This window comes from Bubalus bubalis, chromosome 1, assembly GCF_019923935.1.
Source record: "Bubalus bubalis isolate 160015118507 breed Murrah chromosome 1, NDDB_SH_1, whole genome shotgun sequence".
NCBI lineage: Eukaryota > Metazoa > Chordata > Mammalia > Artiodactyla > Bovidae > Bubalus > Bubalus bubalis.
This window is the reverse complement of record NC_059157.1, coordinates 112149106-112173714: the sequence shown is the minus strand read 5'-3', so window position 1 is coordinate 112173714 and position 24609 is coordinate 112149106. Positions and strand designations below refer to the sequence as shown.

The 24609-nt window shown below is 41.1% G+C and overlaps 1 protein-coding gene across 1 annotated transcript; it reads right to left on the bottom strand.

The window, feature by feature from the left end:
• Positions 1–13860: 13860 nt before the first annotated feature.
• On the bottom strand, positions 13861–24408 carry CSTA (cystatin A). The gene is made up of 3 exons (XM_006073435.3): positions 24255–24408; positions 15487–15588; positions 13861–14110 (listed from the first exon to the last, which is right to left on the bottom strand). Exons 1-3 carry the CDS (start codon positions 24318–24320, stop codon positions 13982–13984), a joined length of 297 nt encoding a protein of 98 aa, XP_006073497.1. The 5' UTR covers positions 24321–24408; the 3' UTR covers positions 13861–13981.
• Between the last annotated feature and the right edge of the window lie 201 nt (positions 24409–24609).

Below are 24609 nucleotides of genomic sequence, written 5' to 3'. Positions count from 1 at the left end.
CTTCTAAAAGCCATCCACATGTCTTAATGCTATGGCCTCCTCCCTTTTCAAGCTAGCAATGGTGTATTGAACCCTCATTCTTGGAATCTGACTTTATAAGCCAAACAAAACTGCTTTTAAAGGGTGTATATTAGTTTTACCATAATAATTTTCCTTTGTTTTAACTTAAAGTCAACTGATTACAACTTTAATTATATCTGCAAATCCCTTTTTCTGGGTAATGTAACATCACAGATGTAGTGTCTCTTATTCACAGTCTGAGGAATTAGAGTGGGGCGTTTTGGAGAGCCATTCTAGGAGTTTGCCTGCTGCTGCTGCTGCTAAGTCGCTTCAGTCGTGTCCGACTCTGTGCAACCCCATAGACGGCAGCCCACCAGGCTCCCCCGTCCCTGGGATTCTCCAGGCAAGAACACTGAAGTGGGTTGCCATTTCCCTCTCCAGTGCATGAAAGTGAAAAGTGAAAGTGAAGTCGCTCAGTCGTGTCCGACTCTTGGCGACCCCATGGACTGCAGCGCATCAGGCTCCTCCATGGGATTTTCCAGGCCAGAGTACTGCCCACCACCGTTTAAATGCAAGCCTCCTGGCTCTGGCGCAGTTAGATCAACCCTCCCAGCAGGGTTGTGGATAGGCTTGTGTGTTCAGTGTGTTGACTGTCAGGTTGTGCACTAGAGCATTTTGAGCATTTACCATGGATCAGATACTGTTCAGTTGTTGAGGATATTACAAGACCTACTTTTGTGAAGATTATATAGTCTTTCAACAAGAAAAAAATTTCCTAGTGCCAGCAATGAAAAGGATTTTCTATAGGACTTGCCTGTTATTGAATGGTACATTGACAGAAAAAGTGAAAAAAGTGAAAGTCACTCAGTTGTGTCTGACTCTTTGCGACCCCATGGACTGGAACCCTCCAGACTCTGTCCCTGGAATTCTCCAGGCAAGAATACTGGAGTGGGTTGCCATTCCCTTCTCCAGGGGATCTTCCTGACCCAGTGATTGAACCTGGATCTCTTGCATAGATTCTTTACTGTTTGAGCTACTGAAGAACCCACATGACAGCTGATGTTTAACAATTATTAGATGTATGAGTGAACTGAATGGATTCATGCAAGAATAAAAATAAGATGCAACAAAGATGTCCAACAGGGAATTCAGAACCAGAATCCTTGGAAAAGATTCATAACAGCCTTTCCAGCATTTCACGTCTGCTCTAAAGTACTGTCTAGCTAATCCAATTTTAGCAGGATGCTTGAATCATTCCAATATTATGAAAATGCAATTATGGTATGGATGACTTTTAGTGTAAATGAATATTAGTGTATTTAGTTTGTGATGAATGGCATTTAAAGCCTCCAGTTTTTAAGAAATGGGTGGTACATTGCTTTTGAAAGTTGATTTGTGTGCTGAAACAGTGTCTTGCATGTAATTGCTGCCTTACAACAATGTATTGATTTTGTTGCTTGAAGGATAGGTAAATGTTAGTCACTCAGTTGTGTCTGACTCTTTGTGATTGCATGGACTATAGCCCTCCAGGATCTTCTCTGTATGGAATTCTCCAGGCCAGAATACTGGAGTGGGCAGCCATTCCCTTCTCCAGGGGATCTTGCTGACCCAGGGGTCAAACCTGGGTCTCCTGCACTTAAGGCAGATTCTTTACTGTCTGAGCCACCAAGGAAGACCCTGAAGGATAGGTAAGATTTAGCCAGAAAGAGAAAAAACAGAAGGTGCAAAAGTTCAGAGAAGAGTTTGGCCCTTTCACTGCAAAATGGAAGATAACCATAGAGGAAATACCGATGATAATCCATTTGAAATTCTTTTAACAAGTATTTGAGTACCTTCCACATCCAAATTCTAGGTACGATTAGCCACTAATAGTGCTAATCAGTTTCACTGCTAATCAGTGAACAAAACAGATTAAAAAATGTTTTGCTCTCAAAGAGCTTTCTTTCTCAAAGAAACAGTGACAGACTTTATTTTCTTGGGCTCCAAAATCACTGCAGATGGTGACTGCTGCCATGAAATTAAAAACTCTCTTTGGAAGAAAAGCTATGGCGAGCCTAGACAGTATATTAAAAAGCAGAGACATTGCTTTGCTGACAAAGGTCTGTCTAGTCAAAGCTATGGTTTTTCCCGTAGTCATGTATGGATGTGAGAGTTGGACCATAAAGACAGCTGGGCACCAAAGAACTGATGCTTTTGAACTGTGGTGATGGAGAAGACTCTTCAGAGTCCTTTGGACAGCAAGGAGATCAAACCAGTCAATCCTAAAGGAAATCAGTCCTGAATATTCATTGAAAGGACTGATGAGGAAGCTGAAGCCCCAATACTTTGGCTGCCTGATGCAAAGAGCTCAGAAAAAACCCTGATGCTGGGAAAGATTGAAGGCAGGAGGAGAACAGGACAGAGGACAAGATGGTTGGATGGCACCACCAAGACAATGGACATGAGTTTGAGCAAGCTCCAGGAGATTGTGAAGGACAGGGAAGCCTGGTATGCTGCAATTCATGGGGCCACAAAGAGTCAGACACAACTGAGTGACTGAACAACAGCAACCAAGAGCTTACATATAGTAAGGGGAGACAAATAATAGAAAACAATTATATAGTATGCTAAGAGGAAATAGAAGGCAATGGCACCCCACTCCAGTACTCTTGCCTGGAAAATCCCATGCACGGAGGAACCTGGTGGGCTGCTGTCTATGGGGTCGCACAGAGTCAGACACAACTGAGAGACTTCACTTTCTCTTTTCACTTTCATGCATTGGAGAAGGAAATGGCAACCCACTCCAGTGTTCTTGCCTGGAGAATCCCAGGGACGGGGGAGCCTGGTGGGCTGCCGTCTATGGGGTCGCACAGAGTGAGACACGACTGAAGCGACTTAGCAGCAAGAGGTGATAAAGTTCCACTCCCTCCCCACCAAAAAGCAAGAAATCAGAAATGGAGATTGCAAATGACTGTTTAGCTAAGAGAATATTATAATGCTTTTGATCTTTGAAAAGTCAATTGAATTAGAGAATGTTATGTATCAAATAAGTATAGTAATAAAAAGGAAGTTTTAGGGAATTCCTTGGCAGACCAGTGGTTAAGACTCTGAGCTTCCACCACAGGGGATGCAGTTTCCATCCCTGGTCAGGGAACTACATCCCACATGTGGTGGTGCAGCGTGGTTAAAAAAAAAAAAGGTTTTCTAATAAGTAAGTCTCTTTTCAAGTTATGCTCCAAAGATACTAGTTTGGGAAACAGAGCGATAATACACCTAGAGCTGCCGCAGTGGACTCTGCTTCCATGCCACACTACCTACGTAAGACCATCCAGGAATACCTTGTAAACTGGGAGATTAGTCAAAGATGTGGTCTCATTTCAAATTAAGAAAAATGAATATTCTGCCTAGAGATGGGTGATATAATTAAATACATTAGAGACCATTTAGGTTACTCATGATTTCTGTGTGCACTTAGCCTTCTAGATAAGCCTTGATTGTTTCTTTAAAAAAAAAAAAAACAACTTATTTAGTTGAGTATAAACACTGAAGAGTAAAAAAAAAACCAAAAAGGTCTAAAGTGATCTCTCATAATAGCGACAGCATTTCCAGAAAAAGCCTAGTTTACCCACAGCATTATGTTGGAGAGGAAAGTCAAAATGTTAATAAGAGGTTTGAACTCAGCTAGCTCCCAGCTTCTGAGTGCAGTGACTAGTTGAGGGCATCCCTGGGTTGAAGTCCGACCTCATTGAAATATTCCACCATGCAAATACACTTCTCTCTTTGCTCAGTTGTTCAACCCACATTAAGTTTCTCTCTCTTTCCCTAATCAATTGTTCTTTACCTTTCTGAGGACAAAATGTTCCTGTCTGCCTATCCATCCATCCATCTCCTCATCCATATACTTGTCATGTGGATCAGATACCATATCAGAGCCCTTTCTAGGCAGGACTCTGGCTCATAGCTCCCACTTACAGAGCACTCCTTGGTAGCCCACTTTATACCATGCTGATTGGACCAGGGCTGAGCGATTGACCCAAGAACTGGCAAACCTTAAGCTAGCCAGTGTCCTGTGACAAGTCCTAGAACAAAAAGTTGATCAGGACAATCAAATTCTTCAAGGCTCTGAACTGATAAATACTGAGAAAATGATGTACTTAGCAGTGGGAGGTGAAGCTTGAAGGAGAGTGGTGATGAGGTACAACAGGGGCCAGGAGAGCCCACTGTTCTGAAAAAGCAGGGGCCCCACGTGGCTCAGTGGTAAAGAACCCGTCTGTCAATGCAGGAGACACAGGAGACAGAGGTTTGATCCCTGGGTCAGGAAGATCCCCTGGAGGAGGAAATGGCAACCCACTCCAGTATTCTTGCCTGGAGATTCCCATGGACAGAGGAACCTGGTGGACTACAGTCCAAGGGTTGCAAAGAGTCGAACATGACAGCACACACACATATGAGGATGCATGCCATGAAGCAGAGAAAAGGATACAAAATAGAAGAGAGAATGCCAGTTGGAGCTGGCAGAAAGGTGGACAGAAACAGAGAAGCAGAGAGCTTGGGGAATAGCTGAGACCCATGAGTAATCGGCCCCTAGAGTAAAAACTCACCATCACAGCTTCTCAGTTCCTTAGAGCTGCCTTGGATCCCGGTTTTGGCTGTGATATCCGTTTGTATTCGGGTCCCTCTTCTCCATGAGACCTGGTTGATTGGCATTTTCTAGATTTCTCGGTAGATGCATCTTTATGATAAATCCCCACATGACATAAAAAAGTTCTTTTGAACCAAAGGAGTCTATCAAGAACATTTCCAGTCAGTCAGTGGCCAAGCAGTATCTTCTTGTTTAAATAGTCTGTTGACATTAGGATATTTTTTCTTCATCCAATCAATACTTTCTCATACTGTTGTTGAGAGTACCATGGATGTGCTGGATAGCCTCTTGGGAGAAACTCCCCATGGTGTCTGAACTTCAGTTCCAGCAAGGAAAGACTCAGATTAGCTTCCAGGTTGAGTTTTGGCTTTTAAATGAGAAACATGCCAGAAATTGATCAATTCACTCCCTTAAGTAAGTAAAGCAATCCTGTTTCCCAGGAAAGAACAGGGTAGGCACTGACTACAACCCTGGGTAGCCTCATGCCCTCTGAATCTTCAGTTGACCCAATACATCATTTAACCATGTCTATGGCAGAGAATTCTGGAAGTGCCTGACAGATAGCTGGGGTTGAGGCCCTCACCTTTGAAGGCAAGAGTGCATCCTCTCAGTCTCTTTCTTTGGGGTTAGGGAAAATAATTCTCACCATAAAGAACAAATTCTTTCTCCCAGATTCCACTTCAAATTTGGCGGGGCAAATGTTTCACAAATGTAATTTTTTTCCTTTGCTTGCCGTGGTATTGCTAAGAGAAGACATGTCTTTTGGGGGAAAAATCTGATCCTTTATTTGGATAAGGCCTTTAATTAAATGGCCAACCAACTTTTGAACACCCTTTCCATCAACAGTTTATCCAGTTTTAGGTCTATTTTCCTTTTTGTTACTCTGGGAATCCCAACAATTTTGGAGGAATAAATCTACTTGCTCAAGTACCACCTCCTTAGCCTTTAAATAAGCTACTCCCTTTTCACAAAATCATCTATGTTAAAGCTGATTTTAAACTATTCCAGTTGAATACTTTTAAACCAATTTGCAAATTATTATGATACATTTAAATGTGGAGAAATGTATTTTCCTTTCTTTTATATTAATCTTCATTGGAGTTTTACAATGTTGTGTTAATTTCTGTGGGACAGCAAAGTGAATCAGCTGTACATATATACATATCCCCTCTTTTATGGATTTCCTTCCAATTTAGGTCACCACAGATCATTGAGTAGAGTTCCCTGTGCTATATAGTATGTTCTCATTAGTTATCTATTTTATTTGTTGTTGTTGTTCAGTTGCTAAGTCATGTCCAACTCTTTGTGACCCCATGGACTGAAGCACGCCAGGCTTTCCTGTCCTTCATTATCACCCAGAGTTTGCTCAAACTCATGCCCATTGGGTTGGTGATGCCTTCCAACATCTCATCCTCTGTCGTCCCCTTCTTCTCCTGCCCTCAGTCTTTCCCAGCATCAGGTTCTTTTCTAATGAGTTATCTCTTCGCATCAGGTAGCCAAAGTATTGGAACTTCAGCTTCAACGTCAGTCCTTCCAATGAATATTCAGTACTGATTTCTTTAGGATTGACTGGTTTGATCTCCTTTCTGTCCAAGGGACTCTAAAGAGTCTTCTCCAACACCACAGTTCTAAAGCATCAATTCTTCTGGGCTCAGCCTTCCTTCTGGTCCAATTCTCACATCTGTACGTGACTACTGGAAAAACCATAGCTTTGACTATACGGACCTTTGTCTGCAAAGTGATGTCTCTGCTTTTTAATATGCTGTTTAGTTTCGTCATAGCTTTTTTTCCGAGGAGCAAGCACCTTTCAATTTCATGGCTGCAGTCACTGTCCACAGTGATTTTGGAGCCCAAGAAGATAAAGTCTGTCACTGTTTCCATTGTTTCCCCCATTTATTTCCTATGAAGTGATGTGCAGACATTACTTTGCCAACAAAGGTCCGTCTAGTCAAGACAATGGTTTTTCCTGTGGTCATGTATGGATGTGAGAGTTGGACTGTGAAGAAGGCTGAGTGCCGAAGAATTGATACTTTTAAACTGTGGTGTTGGAGAAGACTCTTGTGAGTCCCTTGGACTGCAAGGAGATCCAACCAGTCCTTTCTGAAGGAGATCAGCCCTAGGTGTTCTTTGCAAGGAATGATGCTAAAGCTGAAACTCCAGTACTTCGGCCACCTCATGCGAAGGGTTGACTCATTGGAAAAGACTCTGATGCTGGGAGAGATTGGGGGCAGGAGGAGAAGGGCACAACAGAGGATGAGATGGCTGGATGACATCACTGACTTGATGGATGTGAGTCTGAGTGAACTCCAGGAGTTGGTGATGGACAGGGAGGCCTGGCGTGCTGCGATTCATGGGGTCGCAAAGAGTCGGACACGACTGAGCGACTGAACTGAACTGAACTGAACTGATGTGACTGGATGCCGTTATCTTAGCTTTTTGAATGTTCAGTTTTAAGCCAGCTTTTTCACTCTCCTATTTCACCTTCATCAAGAGGCTCTTTATTTGCTCTTCGCTTTCTGCCATAAAGGTGGTGTCATCTGCATATCAGAGTTGCTGATATTTCTCCCTGCAATCTAGAAATCTGCTCTCTGGGCGGGTGGCTGCACTGGCTCCACCTCTCTTTCCCTGGCTCAGGAGCTAGCAGCCAGTTGCGACAGTGGTGGGGGCTGGGCCATGGGCTGCGCACAACCGCTCACTGCCTCAGCGTGGACAGCCCGGCCAGTCCCCAGGCGGCAGCTCACATATGGCTAAGCCCAAGCAGCCTGCCTGTGGGGCTCCTGCTTCTGCACTATCCACCAATAAAAGAAAATAAACTGTATCTATTTTATACATAGTATCAATAGTGTATACATGTGAATCCCAGTTTTCAAATTCATCCCACCCGGCTTTCCCCAAAATGTATTTTTCAACATTTCGTGAAAAAAAAAATTATTTTCATGCTATTTTTATTTTACCTGGCTTAGACAGATTTGGGTCACACTCCCCCCCGCACCCCCCCCCCCCCCCCCGCCCCACAAGACTTATGGGATCTTAGTTCCCCAATCAGGGGTGGAGCTTGTGTCCTTGGCAATGAAAGCACAGAGTCTTAAACACTGGACTGCTAGGGAGTTCCCTGGGTCACACTTTCCATTTTCAATTCTATTAAGGCAGGTACTTCAGTTAAACCATTTTCTTTTTTCCTTTATAGCATAGAAGTATTGAACCCTAGCTAACATTAGAATCACTTCAACTGTTTTCCAGAGATTCTTATTTAATTGGTCTGCAGTGGGACTCCAACGTAGATTTTTTTTTTTTTAATTTATAAATTAAGTGGTTCTAATATGTAGGCAAGATTGAGAATCACTGCACATATTACTTGATCTTCTTTCCTACTTATTCCTATTTATTATTATGTTCTCTTTAACATAAAGTCTACCTAACCAGCAGCATGATATACGTATCCATTTACTCCAGTTTTTAATTTCTGACAGTGAAGTGCAATAATTGTCTTTGTATAGATTCTGTGCGTCCTTCATTAGACTAATTCTTACTTTTAAAAATTTTTATTTATTTATTTGGTTAGTTTTATTTTTGGCTGCACTGGGTCTTCGCTGCCGTTCAGGCTTTTTTCTACTGGTGGCGAGCAGGGGCTACTCTCTAGTTGCAATGCTTGGCTTCTTGTTGCAATGGCTGTCTTGTTGCAGAGCACAGGCTCTAGGCACACAGGCTTCAGTAGTTGTGGCATGAGGGCTCAGTAGTTGTGGCGCATGGGCCTAATTGCTCCAAGGCATGTGGGATCTTCCTAGATGAGGGATCGGTCTGGTGTCTCCTGCATTGCAAGGAGGATTCTTAACCTCTGGACCACCAGGGAAGCCCCTAGGCCAATTCTTAAACGGGTGGTATAGGCTTTCAAATATCTTTGATCAGCTCTTCTGTGTATATAGCTATAGATATTTGTGTCCTTGTTTTCACGGTTCAGAAAATGATTCTTATTATTAGGCATGTGGAATCATCTGTGGTAACCCTGTTACCTAAGAGCCCTGTGGCATTAATACTAGCCAGGCAGTGGAGATCTTTTAGTTCATTTATTGAACTAAATCTCTATGTAGTAAGATAGCAAATGAATAGAACAGTTTCCTTATCCAGAAGCATTTAGAGTTGTCAGTGGTTACCAAAAAAAAAAATCGCTGTATTTCAAGTTCTCTCGAACCTTCTTCAGGGTCAGAAGAGCTGAGCAAATGAATTCTAAGCTTGTCTTAGTGAAGTGTAGGGATTAAGAGTATTGGTTCTGGAGGCAAACAGCCTGGGATTTTATCCTTACTTTACTAACTAGCCATGAGGCTGTGGGCAAGTAACTTAACCTCTCTATGCTCAGTCTCTGTAAAGGGGAGAAAATAATAATAGTTACCTTACGAGGTTGTTATAAGAATTAAATGAATTATATGTGGAAAGTCTTTAGGGCTCTGGCATATAATAAGCACTTAATACATACTATATTATTATCTGGGGGTGGGGGATTGGCAAGTGGCACTAGCTGAGTAGTGAGCAGAGTGCAGAACACACTGGGAGACATTATTCAGGGCATCTTTATAACAAATATCCTCATCTCTTTCCCCCTATTCCTGTTTCTTTTTTCTCCCTCTCATCTCTCTCACTTCTTCCCCTCTCCTTCCTAAACAATTCAGTCCAAAATCCATTAGATAAAGCCAAGGAAGGATTACAATGAATAGTTGTATGTCAATAAAGTAGAATATATACATGAAATAGAAAAATTTCTAGAAAGACATAATACTAAAACAAACTCAGGAAGAAATAATCAGTCTAAATAGATCTATAACAAGTAGAGAGATTCTATTAGTAATCAAAACCTTGCCACAGAGAAAAGCCCAGGCCCAGATGACGTCACTGCTGAATTCCACCAATCATTTAAAGAAGAATTGATACTAATTTCACATAAATTCTTCCAAAAAATAAGAGAGGAACACTTTCCAACTCATTCTATGAGACCAGTATTATCTAGATACCAAAACCAAAGCCATCAGAAGAAAACCACAGACCAGTATCTTTTAAGAATTCGGAAGCAGAAGTCCTAAACAAAATACTGGCAAACCAAATATAGCATGTAAGAAAGAATTGTACACTATGACCACATGAAATGCATTTCAGAATGCAAAGTTGACTTAACATTCTCAAATCAATTAATGTAACATACTGTATCAGTAGAATAAAAAGACAAAACCACATTGTCATCTCTAGATGCAAGAAAAAAAGCATTTGACAAAATTTGATGTCCTTTCATCATAAAAAACACAACATATTAGAGAATATCCTCAACTTGATAAAGTGTGTCTACAAAAACCCCTTAGATAACATCATACTTAATGGTGATAGACTGGATGTTTTCCCCTAAAGGTCGAACAAGACAGGGATATTCATTCTCACCACTTCTACTCAACTTTGGAGATTCTAGCAAGTACAATTAGGTACTTAATTAAAATAAAAGGTATCCAATTTGGAAAGGCAGAATTAAAACTATCTTTCTTTGTAGATGATGTGTTCTTGAAGTATATGAAAATCCTAAGGAATCTACCAACAAACAAGCTCAGCAAGTTTGAAGAATTCAAGACCAGTACATAAAAATTAATTGTATTTTTTATACTTGTACAACTAAAAACAAAAATGAAATTGAGAACAATTCCACTTACAATAGCATCCATAGAATAAATTTAACAAAAAGAAGTATAAAACATATACTCTGAAAACTATAAAACATTCTCAAAAGATATTAAAGAAAGTATAAATATTTGGAGAAGCATCCTTATTTGTGTATTGGTAGGTTTAACATTGTTAAAATTGCACTACTCCCCAAATTGATTTACAGATTCAACACAATTTCTATCAGAATCCTAGCTGACTTTTTTGTAGAAATGTATAAGCTGATTCTAAAATTCATATGGAAGTTCAAAGGATCCAGGGGAACAAAAACATTCTTGAAAAAGAAAAACAAAGTTGGAGAACTCAGCACTTGTTGATTTCAAAACTTACTGCTGCTGCTGCTAAGTTGCTTCAGTCGTGTCTGACTCTGAGCGACAAAGCAACAATAATCGAGAAAGTGTGGTGCTGGCATGAGATATACGTGTAAATTAGTGAAACAGAATTAAGGTCCAGAAATGAACTCACGGGACTGTAATCAGCTAGTTTTCAACAAGGACACCAAGACTAATGTGGGAAAGAATAATCTTTTCAACACGTCATGCTGCAAAAATTAGATAACCATATGCAAAAGAATGAAATGGAATCCTTACATCATACTATTAATACTTATAAAATTAACTCAAAAGGATCAAAGACTCAAATTAAAAGCTAAAACAACACAACTCTCAGAGGAAAACAGGAGAAAATCATCATGAACTTGAGTTTGACAAAGGATCCTTAGATATGACACCAAATGCAAAAGCAACAAAAGAAAAAAAGATAATTTGAATTTCATTAAAATTAAAATCTTTTGTGCTTTAAAGAACACTATCAAGAAATGCAAAGATGGGACTTCCCTGGTGGTCCAGTGGCTAAGACTCCACGCTCCCAAGGAGGGGGCCCAGGTTCAGTCTCTGGTCAAGGAACTAAATCCCACATGCTGCAACTAAGGGTTTGCATGATGCAACTCAGAGATGGTCACCTCAGCTAAGACCCAGTGCAGTCAAATAATAAATAAATAAATAAATATTTTAAAAGATTACTTATTAAAAAAAAAGGAGTGCAAAGACAACAAGAAAATTGAGAGAAAATGTTTGCAAATTATATATCTGGTAAGGTACCTAGAGCCAGACATCCTGGAATGTGAAGTCAAGTGGGCCTTAGAAAGCATCACTATGAACAAAGATAGTGGAGGTAATGGAATTCCAGTTGAGCTCTTTCAAATCCTGAAAGATGACGCCGTGAAAGTGCTGCACTCAATATGCCAGCAAATTTGGAAAACTCAGCAGTGGCCACAGGACTGGAAAAGGTCAGTTTTCATTCCAATCCCAAAGAAAGGCAATGCCAAAGAATGCTTAAACTACCACACAGTTGCACTCATCTCACACGCTAGTAAAGTAATGCTCAAAATTCTCCAAGCCAGGCTTCAGCAATACGTGAACTGCAAATTTCCAGATGTTCAAGCTGGTTTTAGAAAAGGCAGAGGAACCAGAGATCAAATTGCCAACATCTGCTGGATCATGAAAAAAGGAAGAGAGTTCCAGAAAAACATCTCTTTCTGCTTTATTGACTATGCCAAAGCCTTTGACTGTGTGGATTACAATAAACTGTGGAGAATTCTGAAAGAGATGGGAATACCAGACCACCTGACCTGCCTCTTGAGAAACCTATAAGCAGGTCAGGAAGCAACAGTTAGAACTGGACATGGAACAACAGACTGGTTCCAAAGAGGAAAAGGAGTATGTCAAGGCTGTATATTGTCACCCTCGTTATTTAACTTCTATGCAGAGTACATCATGAGAAACGCTGGACTGGAAGAAACACAAGCTGGAATCAAGATTGCTGGGAGAAATATCAATAACCTCAGATATGCAGATGATACCACCCTTATGGCAGAAAGTGAAGAGGAACTAAAAAGCCTCTTGATGAGAGTGAAAGAGGAGAGTAAAAAACTTGGCTTAAAGCTCAACATTCAGAAAACGAAGATCATGGCATCTGGTCCCATCACTTCATGGGAAATAGATGGGGAAACAGTGGAAACAGTGTCAGACTTTATTTTTGGGAGCTCCAAAATCACTGCAGATGGTGACTGCAGCCATGAAATTAAAAGATGCTTACTCCTTGGAAGAAGAGTTATGACCAACCTAGATACCATATTCAAAAGCAGAGACATTACTTTGCCAACAAAGGTCCTTCTCGTCAAGGCTATGGTTTTTCCAGTGGTCATGCATGGATGTGAGAGTTGGACTGTGAAGAAAGCTGAGCGCTAAAGCATTGATGCTTTTAAACTGTGGTGTTGGAGAAGACTCTTGAGAGTCCCTTGGACTGCAAGGAGATCCAACCAGTCCACTCTAAAGGAGATCAGCCCTGGGTGTTCTTTGCAAGGAATGATGCTAAAGCTCAAACTCCAGTACTTTGGCCACCTCTTGCAAAGAGTTGACTCACTGGAAAAGACTCTGATGCTGGGAGGGATTGGGGGCAGGAGGAGAAGGGGACGACAGAGGATGAGATGGCTGGATGGCATCACTGACTCGATGGACGTGAGTTTGAGTGAAATCCGGGAGATGGTAATGGACAGGGAGGCCTGGCGTGCTGCAATTCATGGGGTCATGAAGAGTCAGGCACGACTGAGCGACTGAACTGAACTGAAGGTACCTTATATCCAGAATATGCAAAAACTCCTAAAATCAATAATAAAAAGACACATAGACCAATTTAAAAATAGACAAATGATCTGAATAGACATTTCTCCAAGGAAGATATGCAAGTGAATATTAAACTCAAGAAAAGATGCTTGTCATCATGGAAATGCAAATGAAAACCATGATAAGAAATCATTTCACACCCAGTAGGAAGAATAGACTCAAAAAGTCAGCTAAACAAATGTTAATGAGGATGTTGGAAAAGTCCAAACTCTCACACACTGCTTTTGGGAGGGTAAAATAAGGCAGCTGCTTTGGAAAGCAGTTTGTAAGTCTTTGAACGTCACTCTTTGAACACAGAGTTGTCTTGAACCAGTAATTTTACTCTTAGGTATATACCCAAGAGAAGTAAAAACATTTGAATACACAAAAGCATGTAAACACATGTTTGTTGCTGTCTCAGTTGCTGAGTTGTGTCTGACTTTTAGGTCTGTCATAGCTTTTCTTTAAGGAGCAAGCATCTTTTTATTTCATGTCTATAGTCACCATCTGTAGTGATTTTGGAGGCCAATAAAAGATAAAACCTGTCACTGTTTCCATCCTTTTCCTCATCTGGAGAAGGGAACGGCAAACCATTTCAGTATTCTTGCCTTGAGAACCCCATGATCAGTTGCATTGCTGCTGCTGCTGCTGCTAAGTCGCTTCAGTCATGTCCGACTCTGTGCGACCCCATAGACAGCAGCCAGCCAGGCTCCCCCGTCCCTGGGATTCTCCAGGCAAGAACACTGGAGTGGGTTGCCATCCTCAGTAATTTTTCTAAGATTTCCAGTTGATATCAGTTTGCATGGAATTTCTTATATCTCAAGATATAAATTGATTTTGAGAAAGAAAAGGTAATTATTATTATACAAAATAGACGAGAACTAGTTGAAGAGATTAATTTATTGGAAAAGGAATGCTTCTTTATTGATAGCTACATTTATTATTAGCAGGAGTCATTAATCAGGTGCCAGAGGAAAGAATCGACCACTTTAGGAACATGCTGCTAGAAGCCGGCCAGCTCATCATCCTTGGTTTTGTCAACTTGGTAGCCAGTAAGTATCAAAGAATGACTTTGTTGAGGAAGGCTTTTGAATACTTTAATGTGAACATAACGATTATCACCTGTTCGTATCTGGAAGTTGAAAAAGAAAAAGGAGATTGATTTATTTGTGTGGATCCATATCAAATGAAAAATCTACAAACCCATAAAGACTTCGCTGCAATAAACTCTTTTGGAATAGCATTCCTGGACCACCATTTTTAGACCCTTGGTTCCATGGACAGAGGAGCCTGGCAGGCTACAGTTCATGGGGTCGCAAAGAGTCAGACAAAACTGAGTGACTAACACTTACATAAACCTATCACTTTATTTTATGAGAGAAAGGGCAGGCTAAAGACAAGGCAAGAGGCACAGGTCGTGTGCACAAATGAAATCCAGAGTTACGTTTTATTTTCAAGGACACACAGATCAAAAAAACAGGTGACAGCCTTTTCTGTGATTCTATGTTCTGACTCCCAAATTGGGATACTTTGTCACATGGTTTGAGAAAGAAGAAAATCAGAATTGCCCTAGGAAATTTGGGATGTGTTGTTCCCATATCTATACTAGAACTTGCTTTATAAATGCCCAGAGGTAAAACTGAGCAGGACCCAGGGATGGAGAGTCTAGTTTTCCTTCTAAAATAAAGGAATCTTCCTGGGAAATCATTTGTATGAAGACTGACATGGTAGTTTGGGCATGAATCTGGGTCCTAGAAAACTATGATAAGAATTTCCACTTTTGTTTTTGGTTTGGACAATGAAAGTTCTAAAATATTTATTTGTTTATTTGGCTGCCCTGGGTCTTCTTTGCATTAGGCAGAATCTTCGATCTTCATTGTGACATGCAGGTTTTTCAGCTGTGGCTCACAAACTGTTAGTTGTGACAGATGGGATCTAGTTCCCTGACCAGGGCTCGAACCTGCGCCCCCTGCATTGAGAGCACAGAGTCTTAGTCACCGGACCATCAGAAAGTCCCCATGTATTTAAATTATATTAATCAAAATGCTTATTTAAAGGGCAAAAGTGGTTTAAATTATTTTCTCAGCTACTGATTCAAACCATTCCTTAAATCCATTCAGTGCCGGCACATAGAATCACAAAGCTTTGAGACAGAAAGAGCTTCAAGATAGCATCTGGTCCAGCCCCACATCCTGAAGATCCCACATGAAGAAGCCATGGTTATGAGCTAAACACACTCTGAATTCTGAATCTTTTTCTTTACATCTTCTGGAAATTAAGTTAAGAATCAGTAGAAGAAAGCCTTCTAATTTCACAAGAAAAAGATGATATAAATATACTATCATCTGCCAAGTTTGAGAGTTACCACTTGGGAAGTATCATGCTAGGTAGGTGTCCTGATTTAGGACAAGGAGAAGGAACAAATGATAAAGTAAGGGTGACAGGGAACATCACATAAAATGAAAGATACAATATCTTTTAGTGCTAAAATGAATGTTGAAGTCTAACCTTAATGTAGTAATTTATTCCAGCAACCACTTGAGTTTTATATTCTATAGCTGTAAATTCTTCATACTTCTCATTTGTTTTTTCTTCAAGCTGTGGTTTAACCTTTAGAAAAGAGTGTGAAATAGAAGTCATATTTTTATGGCAAGACAAGAGAAATTTAAACAACAAAAAATCTTCTCTGCCCGTTGGCCTCCCTTTTCCTGGCCCACACTCTGCATTGCGTGTCTGCATTATGCATCGCCCAAACCACCCCAAGAGCAGGAATACCTGCTCAACCATAAAGAGCAACATTCTCTTAGCATCAACAAGACAACTCCTTCAAAGATAACATTCCTCCTTGATCTTGTAAGGTGTCACATGACATACCGTATTGCTGCTTAGATCTGGATTAAATAAACTGTCAACTAAACATCATTTGATGCACAGCTCTTGGTCTCAAAAAACTTATATACCTGTGCCTTGACTTCTAAAAGGTGGAACATTAGATGAACTTTCTGAGATGCTCTTCCTGGGTTATAATCCTCAAATTCAGCTTGAATAAAATTTCCATTTTTTTCTTAAATCAGCTGATCAATTTTTTGTCAACAAGAGGGAACAAATTACCAAAGCTGTATTGAACTCCATGTATGTGATTTACAAATTTGTTATATATGTGTTTACAAATAGTTAAATACATCTTTGATTAATAAAAGTGGGAGACCAGTAATTCCTACTAAGTACAAAATGTTTTTATTTTGAAATAATTTCAGGGACTTTCCTGGTGGTCCAGTAGTTAAGACCTTGGCTTCCAGTGAAGGGGATACAGGTTTGATCCCTGGTTGGAGAACTAAGAACCCACATGCTTTGTGATCAAAAAACCAAAACGTAAAACAGAAACAATGTTGTAACAAACTCAATGAAGACTTCAACAAAAATTGTCCACATTAAAAAAAGATCTTTAAAAAAAATTTCAGACTCAAATTTGCAAAAATAGTATAGCATATCTCAAGGTCCTTAATCACATCTGCAAGTCCCTTTGCCATGGAAAGTTTCAGGGATTAGAGTGTGGCCATCTTTGAAGGCCATCCTTCTGTCTACCAGAAGGGGATACAAGCTTAGATGCCAGCATTCCTGAACCAAGCATGAAAAGGCAGCTAAAGAATCTCAAATGGAATATGTAAGATTTTACTAAGTCCGTCAGTTTTCAGTACAGGGTACCCCGATACTGAATTCCTGCTCTCAGCCAGGCATGATACAATAGTGCCCACGATGGTTTCTCTGACTCAGTTTCTGCTAAGAGTAGAGTTCTGATCATCTGTCTGTGTGGAGGACCGGAAATAGCTTGTCTTTCAGGGTGGAGAATAGTGAGAGGGAAGGACCTAGGCACAGCGTAATTGCTTCTCAATCTTCCATCAGTTCTCGGGTTTTAGCTGCATGCCTCACTCTTGTCTTCCCGTTTCTGATGTTGCTAGTGCTTGAGCCATTTTGGAGTTCTGCACCATGAATCTGCTTGCTTCTGGCTCAGACATTCCCCTATGTAGCTTAGGCTGTCTAGATCACTCAAATCATTTTACATTGTTCGTGTTTTCCATCTTTCAAAGTTTTGTTGTAAAAAAATCCACAAAATATTGTTGATATCTCTGAGGTGTTTGCCTGTCTCTCATTGTCTTCATATTTGTTGATATGACTTTCCCCTCCAACCCTTTCTTATCACTTAGAGGGAAAGGAAACAAGTGTGTGTGTTTGATATACCTTGTTTATTGGGAAGTTGCCTCCCTGCCCATAACTGAACATTTTATATGCATATATGGCTTCAATCAGGCCTCCATTGCATCTAGGGTTCTCCCAAGACCATCTGGTCCTTCCTTCAGTGGGTAAATGTTTTGAATCCTTTTCTATTGATGCCTCAGTTTGGGTACCAGAACTGTTTTCAAAGACCTAGATATCTAGGGAGTTCCCTGGCAGTGCAGTGGTTAGGACTTGGTGTTCTCATGGCCAGGGCCTGGTTTCAATCCCTGGTCGGGAAACGAGAGCCTGCAAGCTGTATGGCAGAGCCAAAAAAAAGACCTAGACATTTGCAAATTCTTTGAGCTCTCAGACCTTTTTTGAAGGGCAAACACTTCATGGACCACCAGCCATTTCTACTGTATAAATGGGAAATCTCCAGAATAGATGGGAAAAATGTGATTGTTTTTTGGGATGGAAAGTGAGGTTGCAAAGCAGAGAAAGGAAGAAGACAAATAGTGAAGAAAAAAGAGAAAGAAACGGGAAGAGACAGGGCATAGGAGAGAGAAGAGAAAAGTGGCCAAGTGTGCAGAGAGAATGAGCTAGGGAAGAGTTCAGTGTCTTATTGCTCCCCCCATCCTCATGCTTTAGAGCCAATACTGGGTACCTGTCACGTTAGGAGCTGAGTTGGGAAGGGTTAATCTTGACACTAAACCCTGAATTATCTATTTAAGCTTCACTTTGCAGGTGAGGAACCTGAGACTGTGAGAGAACATGACAGCTAAAGGCTGAAAAATTATTAATTATACTGATTTATCTTTTTTGGAACCCTGTATCAGACATTTTTATTTCTTATTGTCCCAGAAACACATCCAAATCTGTAATTTGGGTCTTTCCATCATATCTATCAGAGAAGGCAATGGCACCCCACGCCAGTACTCTTGCCTGGAAAATCCCATGGATGAAGGAGCCTGGTGGGCTGCTGTCTATGGGGTCAGACAGAGTCGGACACAATTGAAGTGACTTAGCAGCAGCAGCAGCATTGTATCTATGCAACCCACAATTTTCCATCAGAGAGTTTGACAGATTTCAAATGTCCTTGTTCATTTTCATAAGTGCATGGACATTTGACAGACTGTGCAGCCTGACTGCAGGTTCACTGTACTTACACCCTGTATCCCTGCTCCTTCTTACCAGCAAAACAGATTTGTATTGCTCTATTGTTGGATGCTATGAACCTGAATGATGGGATATCAGGTCAGGAGGAGGAAACGGGCAGGGTAGAAAGGAACTGATGACGAAACCTTAAGTTTCAGAAGGCAGGTTAGTGTTGAAAGACCTCCCCCCAGGATGGGTGCTAGGAGAGTGAAGACAAGCGGGGAGTGGTGGTCCAATGTGGTGGAAATACACAGATCTTAAGCTGTGCATAGTTGCCCCTTACTTTCTTCAATCTGCTATGCATGGTGGTGGTTGAGGTGCTGAAGGGAACAGTATAGGTTGGGGTCCAAACCAGGGGAAGGATGCTATCAGGGAGGAGCAGCTGATAAAGTGCAGTCACCCCAGAGCTGTTCAAGCTTTTCTTGTTGCTGCAGAGGATGAATCTTGGTGAGTTGTTAATTCTCTGGGATATGAGGATTTCAGCCTTGCTGCACCAAAGATGCAGGTGTTTCTCCTACCTTCCCCAACCTGTAGTCATCCTGCAGAAACACACTTGGGCTATGCATAATTTAGGAAAAATGAATAGAAAGATTATGGTGGCAGCATGAATAGGCCATTTTGGGGATGTTTTAGAGAGTAACAAAGGAGAGTTTGGGTAGCAGCATGAAAGTACAGAGGGGTTGGTGAAAGGTGACTTGAGGACATTTTTCGCCTATGTTTTGAGGGCCGGAGAAGTATGGGGCAAGGCAACCAGCATACAAGAAATAATGGCACCTGCCTTAAGAAAGGAGGACAAAGTCTTAGACCAGAGAGAGGCACGCAGTCATCAAGGGAAAGTAAATCAGAGAGTTCTCACACCAGATGGCTGCAATCTTCTAAGAGAAAGGACTGAAATGCCATCTGGTCAGGACATGGGGATTGGGAGGACTCAGAACCTGAGGAGAGAGGAGGTCCAGTTCCACCGCTGTCGGGTTTCTAGAAAAGAACCCACAGGATGTGACTGGAAGGCTAGCTGGCAGCCCCAGGGCCCTGCAGCCGTTGTTCACTGGTGTGAATTGTGTAAAGGGGGAGTTTTCTGTGATTCTACATCTTCCTTGAGCAAAGTTCTCTGAAGCTGGAGTAGAAGCTGAGGAGGAAGTGATGGCAGTGGGAGTGACCTCTGATTGAGGACCGGAATGCCAGAGCTCACGGGGTCATGGAAATCAGGGTGGAGGAGGGGAGGAAACCACCAACGATGGGGTCCAGCTGGGTGAGTGATCAGTGGGCTGAGGCATGCTCTGATGCAGATGGGAGGGTCAGTGCCTGAAGGGCTCTGGTGTGGCTGAACCGCAGCTTCTCTGTAAGTGGGGGCAATGGAAGAGCTGACTGATGAGGAGGCTGTGGTCAGAGAGGAGAACACACTTTTGTGGTGAGTAAGAGCCACAGCATGCTAAGCTCCCGGGTGTGTCCATAATGGTGTGCAGATGGGGTGTTTGTCTGTTGTTTTTGTTGCAGGTTTTGTGTGGTGTCCTGGCAGACAAAAGTTATGATCTGTGGGTATGCCAGGAATGGTATTCAGCAGCCAGGTTTGACTTAGGGGTGTGTGTGCACATGTGTATGTTTTGTGTGTATGCATCTGCCCGTGTGTAATAATAGCTCTTATTTCTAAAAATAAAAATTATTGCTATAACATTTCTTTCCTGTATATAAACATACTCAGAATTCTCATCCAGTGATTTTTCACATATAATGTAAGGTAATGGATCAGCCAAAATGATCCAGAGGCTCTTGCCAGTGGGCCCTTCATCTGATCCTTAATTACATATATTAAGTATTTACATACTAAGTAATTAATCACACATATTAATAATTTACATCTTAAGTAATTAATCACACATATTAAATACACATATTCAGGGATGGGGCCATGTTTGAGTCTTTGTTTCCTTGTGTGTATCCCTTTTCTCCAATTTATTTTACAAATTTCCCTGAGGGTAGGACCAGGTTAATGTCCCTTCTCTTCCTATAGCAATTCACTCAGTGCTGTGTGTATAATTGATTTTCTCTCTTTTTTTTAATTTTAATTTTGGCCACACAATGCAACTTGTGGGATCTTAGTTACCCGACCAGAGATTGAACTCAAGCCCTCAGCAGTGGGAATGCTGAGTCCTAACCACTGGACCACCAGGGAGTTCTCAAATCAATGTTTTCTGAATGCAGAAACCAGCGTTGTTTTCCCTCCTAATAGCTTGTCTCCCCAGATAGGAAAGAAGATAGAAGAGAGGAATATTGATGGAGGGGCTTTATTCCTCTGTGCTCTGGAGAAGGAAATGGCAACCCACTCCAGTACTCTTGCCCGGAAAATTCCATGGATGGGGGAGCCTGGTAGGCTACAGTCCGTGGGGTCACAAAGAGTCAGACACGACTGAGCGACTTCACTTCCTTTCCTTCTATAGTTCCCTTTGGAGAAGGAAATGGCAACCCATTCCAGTGTTCTTGCCTGGAGAATCCCATGGACAGAGGAGCCTGGTGGGGCTACAGTCTATGGGGTTGCAAAGAGTCAGACACGACTAAGCAACTAACACACACTCTGGACCCAAGTACCATTAACAGCCTTTAATACCTGATACCACCCATCACCATCCAGTCTCTCTTATCTTCAGAACAGAGAAAGTCCTTTCTTCTGCCTTCAAAAATGTTCAAGACTTCTCAACCCCAAGCCCTTTGTTTGGCCTTCTTCTCTTTCTGATTCAAGCTCTCTCTTTCATTCTGATGTCAAGTTCCTTGAGCCTGTGGTCATCATTTTTCTTTGATGCTTTCCCCTTTATGTGTGATGACCTCCCTCTCCCCTCTTTGCCTCCCCAATGGGTGCTTCCTTCAGCTCGAATTCCACTGAGAAGCTCTCTGATAAAAACAGGGAAAGCTGATAAACTTCATTTCCTCCAAGTATATCTGATTTTAATAGGTGAGTTTTAAAACTAGAAACACATTATAACATCAAAGGAATAAGACTTCAAGGTAAATGACAGGTAAGTGGAGGTCTTCCCTGGGACCCCATCAAATCACATTAAGTATGTGATTACCTACACATACCCATTTCCCTGGCCCTGCCCAGGAACCTAAATAATTCTATAATCTTGGAGAAGGTGTTGATTAAATTTCCTCACCTAAAAACTGGTTGGAGTAATATCTGCCTCTTGGGGTTTTTTGTGGGGGAATGAATGATATAATTGAAGTGAAAGTGCCTCTTAAACTCTAAAATGTTTTCTAAGCTGACTATCCCTGAATCTTTCAGCCCTTAAATAGGAATTGTCGCCTGAGGCTATCTCCTGTGAGCCAGGGAAAGTGAAAGTGAAGTTGTTCAGTCCTGCGGACTCTTTGCGACCCCATGGATAGTAGCCTGCACCAAGCTCCTCCGTCCATGGGATTTTCAAGGCAAGAGTACTGGAGTGGGTTGCCATTTCCTTCTCCAGGGAATCTTCCCAACCCAGGGATCAAACCCACGTCTCTCACATTGTAGACAGACGCTTTACCATCTGAGCCACCAGGGAAGTCTGTGAGCCAGGGAAGACAAGTGATAATTTGGAGTTTAGTACTGGAGGAAAAGAGCTGCCATGCAGGAATTATTCACCTGAAAGTAAGAACGTTTGACCAGTAATCTCTAAAGTTTTTCCTGGTTCCAAACCTATGATTATGAAAAAGCACTTAACAGGAAAATGTTTTATATTATGCTCTAGATATCTTGACTTCCCTAAATGGGTTGTAAACTTCCTGAGGGCAGGGGCTGTATCTTATAGTCCTTATGGATCTTCTATAACATTTAACACAATGCTGGACACCTAAGAGGTACTCAAGAAATGATTCATTGATATTCATTTCTCATATTGATTTAAAAGGGAGGCTGGCTGCTTGCACAGAGAAGGCAGGTTTGCAACATTGTCTCCTCCCAGTGTATTCCCCCCACTCCACAAGCTTCATCATGTCCCTGCCATAAATCTGGAGATAGGCTAGCTTCTTGATTAGATGGTTATTAACCCCTTTGAATCTTAGTTTCATCATCTGAAAAACTGATGTGATGTCTTCCCTCCTTGCCCCAGGGATTATAAAAATCAAATGAGAGGCTGAATGGAGGACAAGGCTATCAAAACTGCAAAACATCTTTCTGGGCAGATGTAGCTACTCAATAACTAACTCTTATTCTACCTCTCTGACAAGAGTTGAAGCCCAAGGTGAGCAGGAAGAAACACACTTTCAACTTAATTTATATATTTAAGGTGTGGCTTACTGATAGATATTATTAATAATGCAAGGCCTTCTTATAAGTTGTTACTTAAAAAAATTATACTTGCAAACCAAGATAGGCTTTATAAAAATAATTATAATTTTCTGTACCTTCTATCTTCTATATTTCAAATATCTGTTATTCCCAACCCCCTTACATCTCTGGTCCCTGAAGAGTCTCAGGAATTTTCCCAGGACAGTAATGATCTCAAGCAAAAATTGGAAGTAAACAATTGTGATGCCTCACTTATCCACGTTCATTTCCAAGTCATTTCTTTTTTCACCTGTGCTTCGCTGCATTCAGGATCTTAGTTCTCTGACAAGGGATCAAACCCATGACTCCTGCATTGGAAGCATGGAGTCTTAACCACTGGACCACCAGGGAATTCCTTCCAAGTCTTTTTTATGAGTTGCAAGGCAAGTGGTGTTATTTTCACTTCATAGAAGAAATAGAGAGTCTTTTGCTGCCCTCTGATTTTTGCTGCCCATCTCCTGTCAATTTCTCAGAATACCCTGTATCTCTAGTCCTGCAGGCAAGTGAGGTCATGGACCACAGTCTGGGCATCACCAGAGCTGATTAGAAATGCAGAACCGCAGGCCTACCCTAGACCTACTGTGTCAGAATCCGATCTTTTAACAAGACTTCCAGGTGATCCGTGTGCCCATTGAAGTTTAAGAACACTGACAATATAGGGATTCCAATGAAGACATTAATGACTTAATATTATCTTCTTCAAGAAAGGATAAGTGAGAAGGTATTTACTCTTTTAAAAGAACAGTTGAAAGGAAAATACTTAGCCCCACAGAATGAGTGATAGAATTCCAGGCAAAAGAGACCGTCTCTGTGCTCTAACATAGAGAATCCCATCTCTTCCACTTACACATGAAGCTAGTCTTTGCCAGTGTCATAGAATGAAAGGGCAGGAAGGAATGACATAGGAAATAGGGCAATAATTAATAAATCTAAAATAGTAATTTATATATTTTTTATTTTCATAAAAATGCAATATAATTTTTATTTGATAGGTGATAACAAATCAGACAACACTTAGAAAAATATATTAACCTGCTAAACACATTGAGTTCTATTTTCACCATAATTAATTTTGAAATCACCACAGACTATGTCACTTCTCTATTAGTGTAATCTCCCAAATACTAAAACATTGTCCATTGAGACAAATTTGTAGGAAGTTTGTAAGTGGATCATTTTTATGATTTATTCTACATTTAACTCATAAAAATTTTTTTCCTATAGTGCATTTAAAGTCTAGTTCATCAATAGTTAACAGCCTCAGACTTTGATTACATGTTGGCTACCCTTGGTAAGGAAAGACAAATTTCATCAGAAGCTGAATTAGTAATCCTAGAATCATACATTGTAAGAGCTTTAGAGATGATCCCATAAAAATTCTTCTTTTACAAATGGGGAACCTGAGCCTCAGAGAAGGGATGTGACTTGCTCAAGATCACTCTCAGGATTATCAGAGATTTCATCTGAAAAAATTTTCAGTTGGAAGGAAGTCCGAACAAAACCACTCATTTCCCCACCTTCCAGTTTTCCTGTTCACTGACACATTTAGCCCAGGGCCAACCTAGGAACCAAGATTTGGGATCAAACCTTTCCTTGGGCTGCATTCACTCACCGTGTTAGCAATCTCCTGGATTTCTGGAGTGGCAGGTTTGGCTTCAGTTAAACCTCCAGGGATCATTTTGGCTAACTGTGTCTTTTCTGGGCAGGATGCTGGCGCTGAAGTGGTCAGTAAGGGTGGAGATTCTGGTTTTTAAAGAGGCTGTTGTTCACAAGCTCCGCCTATAGAATGTTTTGTTTTCCTCAGAGAGAAAAAAGCACAGGGAAAATGAGTATGCCTTGAAGTAAGACTTCTTGCTTCCTCTGTGGAAAACGCTAAGAGGACTTGGGAAGAACGAGGGGCTGGGGAGGAATGAATGGGTGTGTACAGGTGTTGTGTTGGAACAAGAGTCAAACTTCTTTGTGTTCTC

Excerpts from the sequence above, each read along its gene's own strand:
- CSTA (XM_006073435.3), bottom strand. The coding sequence starts at position 24,320 with ATGATCCCTGGAGGTTTAACTGAAGCCAAACCTGCCACTCCAGAAATC. Across the intron at positions 15,589-24,254 it reads TCCAGGAGATTGCTAACACG|GTTAAACCACAGCTTGAAGA; the intron begins GTGAGTGAATGC and ends TCTTTTCTAAAG. Across the intron at positions 14,111-15,486 it reads GAATAAATTACTACATTAAG|ATACGAACAGGTGATAATCG; the intron begins GTTAGACTTCAA and ends TTCAACTTCCAG.